The 18,089-nt window shown below is 43.9% G+C and overlaps 1 protein-coding gene across 1 annotated transcript in view; it reads right to left on the bottom strand.

Moving 5' to 3' along the window:
* Nucleotides 1-18,089, bottom strand: part of TDRD9 (tudor domain containing 9) — a 234,388-nt gene that overhangs the window by 206,316 nt on the left and 9,983 nt on the right. The window contains exons 2-6 of the mRNA XM_073638628.1: nucleotides 15,747-15,838; nucleotides 8,575-8,669; nucleotides 7,855-8,076; nucleotides 7,342-7,464; nucleotides 1,865-1,945 (exon numbers count right to left, since the gene is read on the bottom strand). Of these exons, the coding sequence (XP_073494729.1) occupies nucleotides 1,865-1,945; nucleotides 7,342-7,464; nucleotides 7,855-8,076; nucleotides 8,575-8,669; nucleotides 15,747-15,838 (613 nt within the window). The remainder of the gene's footprint in view (nucleotides 1-1,864; nucleotides 1,946-7,341; nucleotides 7,465-7,854; nucleotides 8,077-8,574; nucleotides 8,670-15,746; nucleotides 15,839-18,089) is intronic.

The following is an 18,089-nucleotide window of genomic DNA, read 5'->3' as shown; positions in this document are numbered from 1 at the left end:
GGAGATTGGGCTGGCCATGACAGGGTCTTGATGTGGTGCTCCTTCATCCACACATTGATTGACCTAGCTGTGTGGCATGGGGCATTGTCCTGCTGGAGAAACCAGTCCTCAGGGTTAGGGAACATTGCCTGAGCAGAAGGAAGCAAGTGATAACCTTGTATGTGGCTTGATTCATACGTCCTTCACAAAAGATTAACCTGCCCAATTCCAGCCTTGCTGAAGCATCCCCAGATCATCCCCGATCCGCCACCAAATTTCACAGTGGTTACAAGACACTGTGGCTTGTATGCCCCTCCAGGTCTCCGTCTAACCATTAGACAACCAGGTGTTGGGCAAAGCTGAAAATTAGACTCATCAGAGAAGATTACCTTACTCCAGTCCTCTTTGGTCCAATCCTTATGGTCTTTGGCAATCTTCAGCCTGGCTCTCCTTTGCTTCTCATTGATGAAAGGCTTTTTTCTAGCTTTACATGACATGAGGCCTCTAGGAGCCTGTTACCAACTGTTCTTGCCGTGCTCTTCACCCCAGCTGCCATTTGCCATTCCTTTTGTAGGTCACTTGATGTCACCCTGCGATTGCTGAGTGACATTGGAATAAGATGACGGTCATCCCGGTCGGTGGAGAGTCGCTTTCGCCCTCTGCCGGTCTGTAGCTTTGTTGTCCCCAATGTCTGCTGCTTGACCTTGTTGTAATGGACTGCCTTCTTCCAAATTTTAAGGATGGAGGCAACATGAAGCTCACTGTATCCCTCTGTTAGTAAAGCCAGAATTGAGCCCTTCTTTTCCTCACTCAAGACTTTTCTTTTCAGCTCCTTTGGCATGGTTACAAGTTATTTTTTCATTCAAATTACTTTTGGGCTATTCCTAGCACTTGTTTTGCCATCCAGCTTGTCCTATTGCAAGAGGATTGTGAAGACCACAGCAGTGTTTTTTATACTTCCCCTCGTTACATAAGATTTGGTTCAGGTGATCACCTAATCAGAAGCACATTAAGTAGAATGAGGTGGACGGTGGTTGGAAGTCAACTGACACTGGAATAGAATGGCTGTCAGACATCGAGAGATGGGGATTGTTAGAAAACTCTGCAGTGGTCTCTTAATTTTTGCCAGAGCAGCTCCAATGATAATCTGCAGGTGCTGTGCACATGCTGCAGAAATTTCTGCTGCAGGTTATTATTGAGGAAAGATCCGCAGCACAACCATTTATTGTGCGATTTCGCGGCGAAATCGCCGCCATTGACTTGAATTGAGCCGCATAACATCCGCATGTATATACCGTATGAACATGTACACCTCCTGTGTACGCAGTGGATTCAGCTCATGACCGTACTCGGTACATGTGCACCCCATCCACAGGAAGGCGTTAAATGGGCTGTGAAGTAGGCCAAAGTAATTTTATTCACCCTTTATACACCACAGATATACAGTGTTGACCATGTGGTTAAGACAAAATCTGATAAATGTAGGATACAAGAGCATGCTGCATACAGGATAGGATTGCAGGGAGGTGCACCCAATATCCCCCCTCCCGAAACACTGTTACAAAGATCAGCATAGATTTACACTTGGAATTTTAATACGACCATTAAATAAGGGTCATAAGTGAGAGCACGATTTACAAAATCATAACACACAAACAGTAACACAGGTAATAAAGCAGTAAATATAGATCACTGATCTGAAGGGGACACACAAAAGAAGAGAAAGAAATGTAAGGGAAACGTATGGGGTTTGTCTCTATTTCACAAGTCTTTTGGGAATTGGAGGAGGATTAGGATGGAATTCATTGTGTATGGACTGCGGTGTGTATATGAACTCATACATAAATAAATTAAAAAAAAACACGTCATGGTAATTTTCACAGACCTTCACCATTCTTGAGTTTGTTCGTAAAAGTTTGCGCACAATCATCAAAAGGAAATCCATTTCTTCAGTGCGCTCATGGACCTATTCAAGGCAGAAAGCAGATTATAGAAAGAGGTTAGATCTCTCATTATTTTTACATTATTAACATTTTATTACCTTTTGACACGCCATAGTGACAAAAGGTTTTGATTGCTGGGGGTCCAAGTGCACAGACCACCACCAGTCAGTGAAACCAGAGGGCAGAAAAACTCCACTGAGATATTAGAATTTTTTTTTAATATATTTTTGTTTTAATAGAAGGTCTATTCTCTAGGATAGGCTGTTACTTCTTACTGGTGAGGGTCCAACTTCAGGATTGATTAAGGTCCTTGAAGTGAAGGGACTACTGCATCCCTCCTCAGCAGCACTCCGGCAGCCACTGTGCAGGTGAACTGCAACATTGTGCACGGGGCCGGCTGCAGTTCTCTGAACCGAGCACCCGAGGGCACCACTGAGCAGAAAAATAAAAATATCAAGAGGCTGCACTGCTGATTCAGTATCAGATGGGGCCCAGACAATGGACCAAAACTGGACTTAAAAAGGTAAAATCTCATCACATAATTACCTAATATTAGACTACCCATGCTGCTCTTCATATAGAAATTAGCAGCAATGGACTGACTCCGACCTAATTTGTATGTACAGAAGAGCTATCCGAGCATGCTCTAAACCAGGGGTCTCAAACTCTGCTAAGTATATGGGCCGCACATAGAAAAAATGTGAATTTGAAGGGCCGCATTCTTTGCAGGATGACATGAAATTTTTAATGATACCATATTGTTTTTTTCTATACACCTTTTGGATCATTTTTTGTACATTTTTGGCTTTTTTTATTTTATTCTTTTAAATAGCATTCATTTTACGGGCTTTGGTACAGTTTTTATAATTTTTATTTCCTTTTTGTGTCCCCAAATTGGCCACATACAGTGATTTTTTTTTTTTACAATTAGCATCATATAGTAATTCTGACCAACTTCTTAAATAGTCCCCATCTTGCAGTCATGTGCCCCATCCCGCTCCCCATCTTGCAGTCATGTGCCCCATCCCGCTCCCCATCTTGCAGTCATGTGCCCCATCCCGCTCCCCATCTTGTAGTAATGGCCCATGCCGGTCCCCATCTTGTAGTAATGTGCCCATCCCGGTCCCCATCTTGTAGTCATGTGCCCCATCCTGCTCCCCATCTTGTAGTCATGTGCCCCATCCTGGTCCCCAGCTTGTAGTCATGTGCCCCATCCTGGTCCCCAGCTTGTAGTCATGTGCCCCATCCTGGTCCCCAGCTTGTAGTAATGTGCCCCATCCTGGTCCCCAGCTTGTAGTAATGGCCCATGCTGGTCCCCATCTTGTGGTAATGGCCCATGCTGGTCCCCATCTTGTGGTAATGGCCCATGCTGGTCCCCATCTTGTGGTAATGGCCCATGCTGGTCCCCATCTTGTGGTAATGGCCCATGCTGGTCCCCATCTTGTGGTAATGGCCCATGCTGGTCCCCATCTTGTGGTAATGGCCCATGCTGGTCCCCATCTTGTAGTAATAGTCCATGCTGGTCCCCATCTTGTAGTAATGGCCCATGCTGGTCCCCATCTTGTAGTAATGGCCCATGCTGGTCCCCATCTTGTAGTAATGGCCCATGCTGGTCCCCATCTTGTAGTAATGGCCCATGCTGGTCCCCATCTTGTAGAACATTCAACTGAAAAGAATCACTCACTTCAGCGGCCCTCAGTAACAGGCCGCAATCATTACGGGGGCTCCGGTGCCTGCGGGCCACATAAAGCAGCCTCAGGGGCCGCATGCAGCCCTTGGCCCGCATTTTTGAGACCCCTGTTCTAAACTGTGTCAAGGAGGTCATTGTGAAGAAAGGAGGTGAGCAGGGATCCTGTGTTATCTACTGCATATTGAGGTGTTATCAGTCATTGTACAGAAGGAGGAGGAGGTGAGCTGTGACATCACCTATAGTGAATGATGGATCCTGTGTTATCTACTGTATTTAGAGATTATGTAAATTAGGTCCGCTAGTGCAGCGGTGGGTGTATCAGTGAACTCGCAGGCTGCGGCACCTCTTCCCCCTGCCTCCACTACTGGATTGACATGGGAGAATGAGGTAACATTATGCAGCAGTAACTCTGCTAACAATGAGGAAGAGGGAGCAGCGCTGGCAGCAACAAACGAAGAGGAGCCCTGGACGGTGAATGTCCTGAAATGCCATCAGTGTATTTGCATCAATGAAAGCAGAATTATGCTGCAGCGGATGGCGCTGTAATAGGCGTCCTGCCTGAGCAGTAGTGCTGCCGACAGGTTCCCTTTAAAATGTTCAAGACCAAACCATATGTAAAGATAAAAAAAGATAGTATAGACAAATTAAATAAGTCATTTTATTCTCCAAGGCTATCTAAGCACTGAGAAAGACCTGCTCCAAAGCAACCAAAAGGTCACCCCCCTGCTGACATTTCAGGAATGACAATGAACTGCCGGGAGGATTTATTAAAGGAGGAAACCATGCAAAGGAAAGCAAACAGGTTTTCATTTTTGAAAGAGCATCCACATACTGCTGTACACGGACATCAGACTTTTATATAGGACTTTGTGGGATCATTACTTCTTATTCTACAGCTGGCCGTATACAAGCAGTTGTCTGCCGAACGTCTGTTCCTCCAACAGTCATGAGGTTTCCATAAAATATACGTACAAAACTGATAGGCAATTTTTACAATCTGCAGCACTCCCAGTGTCTACCACTAGTCTTCTCGCTCTCTTTCAGCTCGTACATAACATCACTGTTAGTGATGAGTATTGGGGTTTGCATTGATCCGATATTTATGGGAGATAGATTTTCGGCATCGTAGCGAAGGGACAAGCGTAACGCATTTACTCACATCACCGCAAGACCATTTTAACACATCCAACTTAGCAGTCCGATGGATGATGCTATCCATGCCATGTTTCATCTCAATGTAAAGGTAACGTCACTGAAGAAGTCACATGATATCAGTGATCGAAAGAACCAAAATAAATGGCCAGGGATAAGGGCAGCAGTTTGGAAGAATGACAATGTGTTTTCATTTTCATCTTTTATTTTAAAGCAACCATGTTTTTTTAATCTATTTTTTTTATGTTGGGTTACAATTGATTTTAGGACTATTTGGATTCTACAGCTTTTGTGTATCACTGTAGAAAACTGCAGAATGAGTTTCCAGTGAATTCACCAGTGACCCCATTCATACGACAAAGCAGTTGACCCTTTCGCTCTCTAAATTGGGACCAGCTGAAAGTTGATATTTGATGCGGACATTTATCAGCCTAGAAGATGGTTCTTTAGACAGCATATTAGAAGTGCGCTCCCCATGTACGGTGATACGTAAAGGTTGTAGAAGACAAATGGTTCAATATTTTTAAACAAACCCTACAGTGAAACTTATTTTTATCCAACAATACATGCATTTGAGTATTAAAAAAAAAAAAAAAAAAAAAAAAGGTATTTTTGTAAAAAAAATATTAAGTAAACATAATTTTTCCCCAAAGTTCCCATAACCTTAAAGGGCTTTTTCAGTCGCAACAAGTCATCATCTATCCATTGGATAAGTAATTTATAGATCAGTGGAGGTCCCATCGGTGGAACCCCCACAAAAGACAGAACAATCACTTTTATCCCCGTTCGAGCACATGCCTCACTGTCGCTCCAATTCATTCGGTAAGGGACTGTCAGAGAAAGCAGAGTACGTAGCTCAGGCAGTCCGATAGAGAATGAATGGAGCGGCGGTCGAGCATGTTCAGTTCAGTTCTGGACACCAGTTCATGGAAAGGATGCCAGTCAATATGACCATCAGATCTCTGTAAGATCCGCTGGTTCATGTCTTACCATGTGATATAATTAACATTGTACATTACTACAGGCATCAAGAAGAGAAGAAACATTCAGCAAATGTACAAAAATAGAAAATATGATGATCCCGTGTGGTTATAAAGTGACTCGACTGTCTATAATGCTTACTGCGTGTCCCACTTTTCTGTGTCTGTCGACCATTTTAACGACTTGAGAAACGCTGCTCTCGACAGCTATATTTGTTGGATATTTCATCCTTCATTAAATTCCACCAATAAAACCTTTTCTCTGGTTGATCCTCTTCTAGTAAGTAATAATCCCCTGCTTATGTTATCACTCAACTCAAAAGCAACCGGCCTTAATATTACAAGCTCGGGATTTCAGAAAAGGCTAATGTCACATCACGCAAGGGGGCGAACATACAAATATTTTACTAGAAAAGTGGAGATATAGAACAATGGGAAAAATATAAAATTATTAAATCCACAAATTATAAAATTACCGATGTTAGGTATTACTACAGAATGCTCTCCTTTACGTTAATGATGGTAAGTATACCTTAAAGTAAGGTATATTTTTACCTTTTTGGGAATAGGTCTTGTGTGAATTGCTTTGTAAGGACAAGGACCCGGTCCAGTGACCACGTCGCTGACTGCTGGACAGGAGCCCTGACTCCTACCTGACGCCATTTGTAGCTCTTTTTAGGCAAAAGAGCCGGGAATGCCATAAGAGGCAGGTCTGAGGGCTGCCATCCAGTGGTCAGTGACGTACCCACTGGAACAGGTCCTTAGGAATCAATTTACACCATCATCAACTAATTAGTCCTTATTAGAGGGGTTGTCTGGATAAGTAAAGCAGGAAGAACGAATATTATAAAAAAAAAAAACACAAACAAAAAAAAACAAAACACACCACCACCACCACCACAACCATCACCAACCACAAACACAACCATCACCAACCACCACCTGCTAAACCTCCTGCCAATCCACCATGAGAGCTGCAATGGTAATGTCCTTCTACTCAACATGTGACTGCTGCAGCCAATCACTAAAATCAGCAATGCTGCCGACGTACACAGCACAAGAGCACTAAGGCCAGTGATTGGCTGCAGAAGTTGCCTGTTGTAGACTGGGCATCACTAACTGCGACCCTGTGATCAAAGACCAAAACGATTTGGCAGATAAGTAATGCCTATTAGATTATTTTCAAGCATTACCTACCAGTGTCTTTATGTTTTTTTAAGTTGACAACCTCTTTGTCTGGATTTCAGTCTTTTAAAAAAGGTAACTAAAACGTAAGACCAGAGTCCTCCATTTCCTCCCATGTGTATGGCTATGATGAGGAAGAATTGGAGAGGAACCGCAGTATAGTTTGTGCACTGCTGCTCCATAAAGACAGGGGTCAGTAACTCACAGCACTTCAGTTCTGGTGACACTACAACTTTCAGCATGCCTTGTGATGGTCAGGACTTGCTATAGGACCGCACGTTGCAGAGCCCTGTTCTAGAGGATGTGAATCTGTCCTCACGCTATCACACCACAGGTACAGCAGACATCACTAGCACAGAGTCGTGCACCAGCCGTATATGAAGGACAGATCTGCCCACACAAAAGTATCTACCTCATCAATAAAAATGTGGGTGAATTCAGCCAAGCTTTTAGCAGCCACTATCTTCTGCAGGAGAACACCGGTGGTCATGTACATCAGGCGAGTGTCAGCTGACGCCTTTTTTTCCAGGGAGACCTTTAAAAGAATAAAAAAAAAGTGAATTCACACACACAAATTAATAAAAAAAATAAATAAATCCTCAGTTTCTGGAAGGTGAGTACTTTGCAATCGGGTTAAATTCATGAGTGTGTACAAGTTAGTAAAGATCTAATAAGAATTTACTCATCACAGATTTTTTTGTACAATAGGAGTCATATATTTACGGGATATCCAGAAGATGGACCCAATGGTGGGGGCAGCATCCATCTCAGAAACAGGGCTACGTACGTCTTGCACCGATGTCAATAGATGGGTCAGGCCGGGGATGTGCAGTTCTTTTTCCGCTGATTTCCATGGGAGTTGCGAAAAATGCAGAGCAAATACACAAGATATAATCATATATAATACTACCTAATAATAACACACCTGATAGCCTACTATCCCGCTCAGAGGCCACTTTCTCTCCTTGCTGATCCATGAGGCAATGCTGCGTGCGGCGATCTTCCGGGGTTGGGTCACTGCTAAATTGCAGTAGGCAGAGTGCTGCATGTGGTAATCCAGAATATATTGGGGTAGTTGTGTACTTTTTCCGCTTCCAGTTGCTCCGTGTATGATCACAACTGAATTGCTCTCAATTAAAGTGATTAACTATATAGAAAAATAATAATTTAAAGAGACACTTACTACCAATTACTGGTAAACTTTATTTTGCCACCTTAAAACTAGACAAAAAGTAAATTTATGGTCAATGACCTCACCGCTAACTAAGGAAATACTCTCAAACAACTCAATGGTGCAAAGGTATGGTCTTCATACCACAGTCCTAGACGATCAGATGGGGAGTTGGGTTATGACATTGGGCATGCAACCATCCGACACCAGGAAGATAAAGTGCATGTCCAGTTAATGAGAGTACAGTAGGACACAGGCACAATACCTGCCAGACATCAGGCTGGTGCCACCACCACTCTGCCATCCAGTGTAAAGTGGCGAGTGTCCACACAAAATGTCAGATCAGCACACACCCTCTGACTTCCCAAATATTACCATGAGAAAGGGTTTTTATGCTTTTTTTTTTTTTGCATCCCCGTTGCCTGTAGTTCCTATAATTGTAAACTGTCAGCCAATCCCATTTGACCATCTTACCTCTTCTCTGTTCTTTAATATGGGCAATTCAGGGTATCTGACCTCGGCTTCAGATGTGGGCATCTTATCCACTTTAGACGGCGGGCGGAGGGGGCCTGATAACACGGGTTTTAAAGGGGAGAAATAAAACATTTTTTGAAGTCCATATGTAACATAACAGTGAAAGGACATTTTTGGCATTTCATGGTTCATCTGTTAATCCCAACAGAAGGCGTTAAAATGCCACTGTGATCATGTAAGGATGCACCTCATGGACAAGGTGGATGGTAAAGCCCATTTATTTCTAAGTTTCCAGGAAGAACAATATAGAAATAGTGCAACATAAAAATCAAATAAATGACTATTTGCTACATGAGGAAAGTCTAGAGACTATAATGGGTATTTAGCAGCTTATAAAGTGGTGTCAGATCCCCACTAATCCACAGAATGAAGGGGCCACCGTTGTCCCCTTCAACATTTGGCTTAGAGGCGCTCCATGGTAAAGCTTTTTTTTTTTTCCCCAGCCTAAATAATGCCAAAAGTCCCCTCAGTCCCTCCTCAACCATGCTCCTCCAAAACCAGCTTCTCCACCATTACAGACGATTAACTCTCCTCTTTACTCTCCAAGTCACACCTCACCACTAGCGAACTTGACCCAATCCCGTCCCACCTCATTCCTAACCTTACCACTATCCTCATCCCAACCCTAACCCACATTTTCAATATGTGGTGTCTTTCCCTCATGCGTCAAACATGCCTCGATCTCACCCATCCTCAAAAAGCCCTCCCTTGACCCATCCTCTGTGTCTAGCTATCGCCCCATATCACTTCTCCCCTATGCCTCAAAACTACTGCAACAACATGTCCATTCTGAACTGTCCTCCCACCTCTCCTCCTGCTCCCTCTTTGACCGCCTCCAATCTGGCTTCCAACTGCACCATTCTACTTATACTGCCCTGACTAAAGTCACCAACGACATACTGACCGCCAAATCCAAGCGACACTACTCTGTCCTCCTCCTCCTGGACCTGTCATCTGCCTTAGACACAGTGGACCATTCCCTCTTACTCCAGACTCTCATCTCTTGGCATCACAGATTTGGCCCTATCTTGGATCTCCTCATACTTAACTGACCGGACATTCAGTGTCTCCCACTCTCAGACCACCTCCTCATCTCGCCCCTATCTGTCGGTGTCCCCCAAGGCTCAGTCCTAGGGCCCCTGCTCTTCTCCATCTACACCTTCGGCTTGGGACAGCTCATAGAGTCCCATGGCTTTCAGCATCATCTCTATGCTGATGACACACAGATCTACCTCTCTAGACCCGATATCTCATCCCTACTAACCAAAATCCCACAATGTCTGTCCACCATTTCATCCTTCTCGGACAGGACAGATTTCTAAAACTTAACATGGACAAAACGGAATTCATCATGTTTCCACCGTCTCACTCAACCCCCCAACTGACCTATCCATCAAAGTCGATGGCTGTCCACTCTCCCCAGTCCCGTAAGCCCGCTGCCTCGGGGTAACACTGGACACTAACCTCTCCTTTAAACCACAAGCCTTTTCCACTTCCTGCCGGCTCCAGCTCAAAAATATCTCCCGGATCCGCACATTCCTCAACCATGAATCTGCAAAAACACTAGTGCACGCCCGCAACCTCTTGCTCTGTGGTCTCCCTTCTACCACTCTTGCACCCCTCCAATCTATCCTAAACTCAGCTGCTCGACTAATCCACCTGTTCCCCCTGCTATTCCCCGGCCTCTCCTCTCTGTTAATCCCTTCACTGGCGCCCCATTGCCCAGAGACACAAGTTCAAAACCCTAACCATGACATACAAAGCCATCCACAAACTGTCTCCCCCATACATCTGTTACCTAGTCTCCCGATACTTACCTGCACGCAACCTCCAATCCTCACAAGATCTTCTTGTCTACTCCCCTCTTATCTCCTCTTCCCACAATCATATACAAGATTTCTACTGTGCATCCCCCCTACTCTGGAACTCTCTACCCCAACACATCAGATTCTCGCCTACCGTGGAAACCTTCAAAAGGAACCTGAAGACCCACCTCTTCCGACAAGCCTACAACCTGCAGTAACCCTCGCTCCACCATACCACTGTACGACCAGCTCTACCCTGACCTACTGTATCCTCACCTTTCCCTGTAGATTGTGAGCACTCGCGGGCAGGGTCCTCGTTCCTCCCGTACCAGTAGCAGACTTGTATTGTTCAAAATTTATTGTAATTGTTTCTGCTATGTATATCCCTTTCACATGTAAAGCGCCATGGAATGAATGGCATAATCATCATTTTTGCAATTGGGTTTCATTAAACATTTTGCACGGTTCGGCTTTTACAGGCTTTTTATTTTCCTGTGTGGTCATCTTTGATGGTGGTCTGTGGTCATAGAGCTGAGAGCAGCTCAGAAAGGCAGAAGATACAAACTCTCTTTAAGATTGCCATGGCAGGCACGCTGACGGATTGTCAACCACCATTAAACAAGGTAAACTGTGCAACATATTTAATGAAATCCAATTCCAAAAATAGTTTTTAGTCAAAAATACATACAAGTAAAAAAAAAAAGATGTCCCCAAAAGGACAACAACTACTTTAACACCAAATATTCTTGCTCATTCTGCACCAACTCCTTAGTGTCTGTCCACGGTTCATCCTGTAAATAGATGCTCATGTCGGTTTGGTTTTGGCGATGGGTTTGTACAAATGCTGTCCATGTACTCGGGAAATACGAGACATTTACATTTGGGTTGCTGGGTCCGCAGCCACCAGTTACTTTGATAAACATCCATCCAATCAAATATAACATTATTGGGGTTCGAAATGCATGAACAAATTCAGTCTTGTGTCAGGAGGGTAGGACACTCCCGGAAAAAAAAATAATAAAATCTACAACTCCTTCTGGCAAACATCAACATGTTACAATGTAAGACTTGCTATTTCCGCATGACTTAAAATGTTCAGGGAAAGCACAAGCTGTTAGCAAGGCACATCCAGCACATTCACGACTAGTAAAGTTTCTTAGGACCCATCTTTAAAAGGTCAAGTACAACTTTGCACATTTTTATTTCTTTTATTGCTTATTTGTTTCCTAAGTGAAAAATGAAAAAAATCTTTCTAAAAAATAGTCTACATCAAAAAATTTCAAATATTTTACTGCTGTCAAGTCCACTATTTAGTGAGCTGGTCTGCAAAATCTAACACATATCGGTCAGACCTTCTGTTGATGGCTCTGGCGTCACTCTGTTCTCCGCCTCCCTTCTTCTCAGTGTTCCAGATTGCAGAAGGAGGGGGAGGGTTTAAACAAATTGTCAGAGAGGGCAGCTCAATCAGGCTATAGATCAAGAGAAAAGCAAGAGTCAAGCCCCCGTCTCACATAGCGAGATCTCTGCTGTGTCACGGTTTTGGTGAAGCAACAGCGACCTCACCAGCGATGTCGCTGTGTGTGACACTCTGCAGCGATCAGGCCCCTGCTGTGAGGTCGCTGATCGCTGCAGAATGTCCTGGACCTTTTTTTGGTCGTTGCCCCCCCGCTGATCAGCACACATCGCTGTGTGTGACCAGTGATCAGGCTGGTAACCATGATAAACATCGGGTTACCAGGGGCACACGCGCACTTAGTAACCAGCTGTTTATCATGGTTACGAGCCTGCTAAAGTAAAGTAGCAGAGTGGTAACCATGATTAACAGCGGGTTACTAGGTGCGCGTGTGCCCCTAGTAACCCGATGTTTATCATGGTTACCAGCCTGCTCCTGCTTCAGCAGGCTGGTAACCAGGACATCGTGGAAAGATTCTTTCCACGATGTCGCTGCTCCCCTGATCGTTGGTGAGCCTGCCTGTTTGACAGCTCACCAGCGACCACATAGCGACGCAGCAACGATCCCTGACAGGTCGTATCGTTGTCGGGATCGCTGCAGCGTCGCCAAGTGTGACGGGGCCTTCATCCCGACTTCATGAGCTGTCTAAAGGGAAACCACTCCAGGAATTAAGCTGCGCTTATACACAAAAGCAGGTGAAGACAGCAGCACTCTGAACACTTAGACCTCACATCCAGCCTATATTACTAGGAGAGAAACTCCTACAAGAGAAAAATGTAAAGCTTGGATCAGGCTGAAAACTTCATATTTACAGGGTCAGAAAATGGGTTGCGAAGTTATATAAAGAAACCACTGTTTAAAAAAAAATAATTTATCCAGAATGCTGTTATTTTTCTCATCAATAACATTGGGGACAGAGTACCATGGGTACAAAACCAAAAAAAAATAAATAAAAATATTGGCTACACCCTCTCAGTTTTAGCCCAGAGTCCATAAGAGGCAGACAATTTTTTATCAGGTCCGCTACATGTTTGTCTTTTTTAGGTTTTTGTTTTTTTTCTTACTTTTTTATTTCGATTAGGTGGTGCGGATATCACTCACTTCCCATCATCCCAGATGGACATGTCATACACTCCACAGCATTGAAACTCCCTACCGTTGCCCCCATTCCACCAGTCCTCTATGGCTGCTAAAGCAAAGGAGTGCTGGTGTCCCCACTGTTGTGTGTGAGGTGCCCCAAGACATCGGACAAGCATGTTACTCATTCCAAGTTTGTTTCCCTCATAATCCCTTTTGGCTTCTAGTTAGGAGGTTCTATTATGTGGTAGTGTTTTGGGTGGGGTCTCCCTCCTTATTCACCCAGGGACGGTAAACTCACACCCATAGTTACACCACTGGTGCTGGGAGAGTTCCCTTCTTCTGTAGACTTCTGCAAAACATGCTTTCTCATTCCTACCGCAGGTCAAAACAGCTATTCCTATGCTTTGACCAGGGTCTTTTCCAAGAATTTTGCTTCCCTTAGGGCACACTTCGTGCCAGTGGAAGGGGGTGACAATCTTTAGGCTAAACCAGTTCAGAACAATCTGTCCAGTTCTCAGTCACTTTTTAGCTCTGTCTGCTGATACGCCTCCATTTACTTCTGCTGTTGTTACAAGCGTGGCTTTTGAGGTCGAGGATCTGACATTCAAGGGTCTCTTCTCAAGCCATGTTTTAGGGACGTTAAGTCTTTATTGCCCAAGCCTTACCACTGCACTTGGAAGTTCAACTTTCATTAGTGCAAGCATCAAGACTTCCATCCCTTGGGAGTGCTGCACTGCCACGGTTCGCTTTTCTTCTGCAGTTCAGTTGGGATTTTTCTCCCCTCGGGGACAATTTCATGTCCCTTTCCATCCACACACACTCTGGTATTCCAAAAGCAGGTGAAGCCCTTCCTCCCCAGAGTGGATCACTATTGCCCTCTTTACAGATATTCTGGGGAAGTTTGAGATTGCAATTCTACCTTATTGGCACTTGAGGTTTTCAGAGCCCCTCTGTAGTGATTCTCCCTCCAGATACTTCTTGGAAAGTCATGATCTTGGGGTCATCATCAACACTGGTAAGATGTCTGGGCTACCTGAACTTTCCTGCAATGTGGTCCTGCATCCTGAAGTTTTTCTTCCAAGGTAGTTTTGGCTTTCCTTGACAACGAAGACATCATTAATCACATGTCTATTATTCCTCCAGTCCCTCGATGGTTCTCTTCATTGCCTGGACTAGACCAGAGCCATCAAATTCTGTTCTATTTATCTATATAAGAAGCCTTATGGCGCTCTTTTTCGCTCTTGTACTTCAGTACTGTTATATAGGACTGCCAGCCTCATAAACAGCCAACTTCATAAGGATTTGATCTGTGATGGCAGAAGCATTCATTGCCTAGAGCAAAGCTCTGCCCTTTCAAGCTACCGCTCTTTCCACCAAGGCGGTCAGGCATCAGGTTTTTCGTCCCCATGTGTGTCAAGATGCATAGGATTTTTTCCATTCTCTCCATCAAAGCCAGCTTGGATGGCAGGTTGCTGCAGGCCTCTGTGCACTACATTGTCCACATGGTCCGCTGTTCTGGGGCTGCGCAAAGATGTCCTAAGGACGTGTCCCCCCAATGTAGTCAATGAGAAAGTATAAAAATCCAAATTTACTACTGCCACAGAATTTTTAACAAGGATATATTAAAGTTGCCTATAAAATAAACATTTGTAAAAACTATCTCCTAAAACTCCATGGCTGCGTGAGCAGATGCTTTGGACACCAGTGAGATTTTAAGAAATGAATCTCAATATTTTGGACCTGAAAAAAAAATAAAAATAAAACAATGGGACTCGCACTTCTCAGACATTTATGGTGTACCCCAACAACATGTCATAAAATGCAAACTTCCCATCTGGGACATTTAAAACACACGCCATGTGTGATATTCACACACAGCAGATCTACTGAAGAAATATCTGCAATCGCCTATAGATTTGTCCGGGGCTCGTAGAAATCCATGGACAAGTGAAGACATAACCCCAAATTGAATTAACTGTATAATTTCTGCAGTGAACCTGCTGTGTGTGAACACACCCTATGAGAGCCCACTGTTGGTTCTAGGCTGATCCAAGCATTACATGGGCACCATGACTGGACAGACCTTGCAGATAACTAACTGGCTAATGAGAAAAGCAAAAGTTTGTGTTCTTGAAGATTCCTGTACGATTTCAGGCTCCATCAATATATGGCCTGCGGGAATTGTTCACCTACAAGTAGGAACAATTTGCCCAAGGGCTCAGCGATCTATCAGAGCAATTAAAAAAACTCTAATTAAAATAGGCTGTTTAACCACTAAGAGACGAGGCCATTTTTCATTTTTACCACATGAGAGGCTTATTATTTTGCTGGACAAGTTTTAGTTTTAAATGACGCCATTAATTTTACCTTTGAAGACCCGCATGGGCTTAAGAGGTATACTAATAAGGCAGATGTGGGGGTCCTTCAGCAACAGCCACGACAACCCATCCGCACACAGTTATCTCATGGTGCAGACGGGCATCAGAAACAAACCCCTTTAACAGGTTTTAAACGCTTAAATGTCCATCATGATTGACAGCAATCTAACTGTTGCAGTCGGTGCTGGCTTTTACTCAGGTGCCGGCTTAGCTCCTGAGCCGCATCCATATAATAAGTGTGAACGTCTGACGCACATGTCAGTGGGTTAGAAGATCTGCCTACAATATGATGTGAAATACACGGCAAGCAGTGAAAATATGACAGGCCTTTATTATTAATTATGGCAGCCTTGGTAAATTGCATCTGGGCCATGCCTTGCCGATGCAGTGAGATACCTGGGTGTCCTCTGCCATCACTGGCGGACTTCTGCATCTCCTGCTCTTCCAGGTGCCTGAACTCCGCAATGTAAGAGACTTCATATTGTGTCCTGGGAAAGAAGCACAAAACACTGATATTACACAGGGCACACGCCGCGACCTTCACTTACAGCAAATATTACAGTAAATCAACTCGCAGGGGAACTGATGAGTAAGTCTGGCGCAGATTTTCTCCTTCTTCAATGAGGGATTATTACATTGCACCGTGGAAATAAACTGTCTATTCGGTGCACGTCAAAGTGTTGCTGAATGGCTTCCAGGCATTTTGTTTAATTGCTCTTATTGATAGAGAGCAACTTTGACACCGTGAACAATTGGATGTGCCCTGATCCCGCTCGGCTATGGAGATCAGCTTATTTACCACATAACACGCCAACTAGGGAAAATGGAAGAAAGAGCATTTAACATGTGATCTGTACAAGGACGGGGGAGGGGTGTAGAGATTGGACTTTTCATTGCAAAAAAAAATACCCAACAGGCTCTCCCAATAAACTTCATATTCCACTTCCAAGACTCCAATGACCAGCAGCAATCATGGGGGGTTTCAAGCAGCAAGTGTCAGTGTAGCGCCACCACAGGGGGAAATAAAGCATTGCTGCAATAGCTAAGCGGGTATCTAAATGGTTGAACAGAAAAGAGGCTCTATCTGTCACCCCGGTGGCATCCTTGACAATACCGATGAGTTACACTGCCAGCTGGAGAGTCAGACTATGTGCACACAGTGCCCTTTAAACTCCGGCGCAGCCGCCAAGATTTCCCAGGCGAAGCTGCTCCGATGCTTGAATGTCCGGCTACTGCTTCATCCTGACATTTCAGAGTCGCTTTCTTGGGATCAGTGGAGGTGATAAGACTTAAGCGGCTTTATACTGAAAGATAATCATGAACAAGAGTTCCTATAAACCTTCGTGTCATGATTATCTTTCCGTGTAAACAGGCCGCCAATCACTCAATGAACGAGAAAAAAAGCAGGTAAAATTATCTTTTGCACAGAGCAAAAAAAAAAATCATTGTTCTAGTCAGTACATTGTCCTGCGTAACGTGCCGAAACCATGGCAGCCACCAATCCATTGTATGAAGAAGGAAAGAATTGTGCGGTGTTAGGGAAGCGCTAGAACAGCTAGACGGTGGGGGGATTAAGGTTATAACACACAAACCTTTATTTAATACGCTCTCTAACGCTACGACGCGTTTCGATAGCAGAAGGCATCTTCCTCAGGTAGATCGATATATACCAATCCATTGTATATCACTCAGTGGGAAGCCGAACTGCCCAGGTAAGCAGGCTATTAAACGGCCGCCGATCGGTAAAGGTTTACCTGAATAGTGGTCGTGTCCTGCAACTGGTTGGTCTGGATCAGCCATCACGTCCCTTTAACAGCCGCGGGTGTTAACAAGTTAAATCCCGCTGCCTATCTCTGACAGCAGTATTTGGCAAGCGCCGGCAGGGAGGGAAGTTATTCCACCTGCCCATCGACCTGAGCGCAGGCGGTCTGCTGAGGAGCCACGTGCCTATCATTACCATCCTCCTGTGAAAGCCAGTGTTTAGCTGGAACTCATAGGAGATCATGATTTTCACTACAGATAACAGTGTATCTATAGTGCAACTGATCAAATGATCGCAGCGTCAAGTCCCCTAAAGTGACTATTAAATACAGTAAAAAGTGAAGAAAAATTTATCAAAAAATATAAAATAAAAACACGTTCAAATCATCCATTTTTTTTTTCTAAAAAGTAAAAATTAAAAAATAAATAAACAAACATTTGGTATTGAGTCCATAATAGTCAGATCAAAATGTAAAATAAATTAATCCAAATCAGTAAACAGCGTAACGAGAAAGAAAATCAAAACGCTAGAATTACAGTTTATTGGCCACCGCAGCACTGCAAAACATCGTATCTCTCCCAAAATGGAGTCAGTAAAAACGTCAGCTCAAGGCGTTAAAAAAAATAAGCCCTCACACAGTCCCATAGCCCAAAAAATGAAAAGGCTACGGGTTTTGAAAAAAAGGAGACAAAAGCAAAAAAAATGTTCTATTCCACCACTTAAAAAAAAAAACGTTTGGTATCTGCGTACTCGTACTGACCTGGAGAATCATACTGCCAAGTCAGTTTTAAAGTAAAGTGAATGTGGTAAATAAGAAACCCCCGCCCCCAAGAAAAAAAAACAATAGAGGCATTGCATTTCTTTTTGCAATTTCAACGTATTTTTTTTTCCTTCCTGCTTTTAAGTGCATCACATGATAAAACAAATTATGTCATTCAAAAGTACAACTCATCCTGCAAAAAACAAGCCCTCATGTG

This window comes from Phyllobates terribilis, unplaced genomic scaffold (assembly GCF_046119375.1).
Source record: "Phyllobates terribilis strain yellow unplaced genomic scaffold, ASM4611937v1 Scaffold_7__3_contigs__length_470593459, whole genome shotgun sequence".
NCBI lineage: Eukaryota > Metazoa > Chordata > Amphibia > Anura > Dendrobatidae > Phyllobates > Phyllobates terribilis.
Note: the sequence above shows the minus strand (reverse complement) of the source record. Positions and strands in the feature narration are given on the sequence as shown.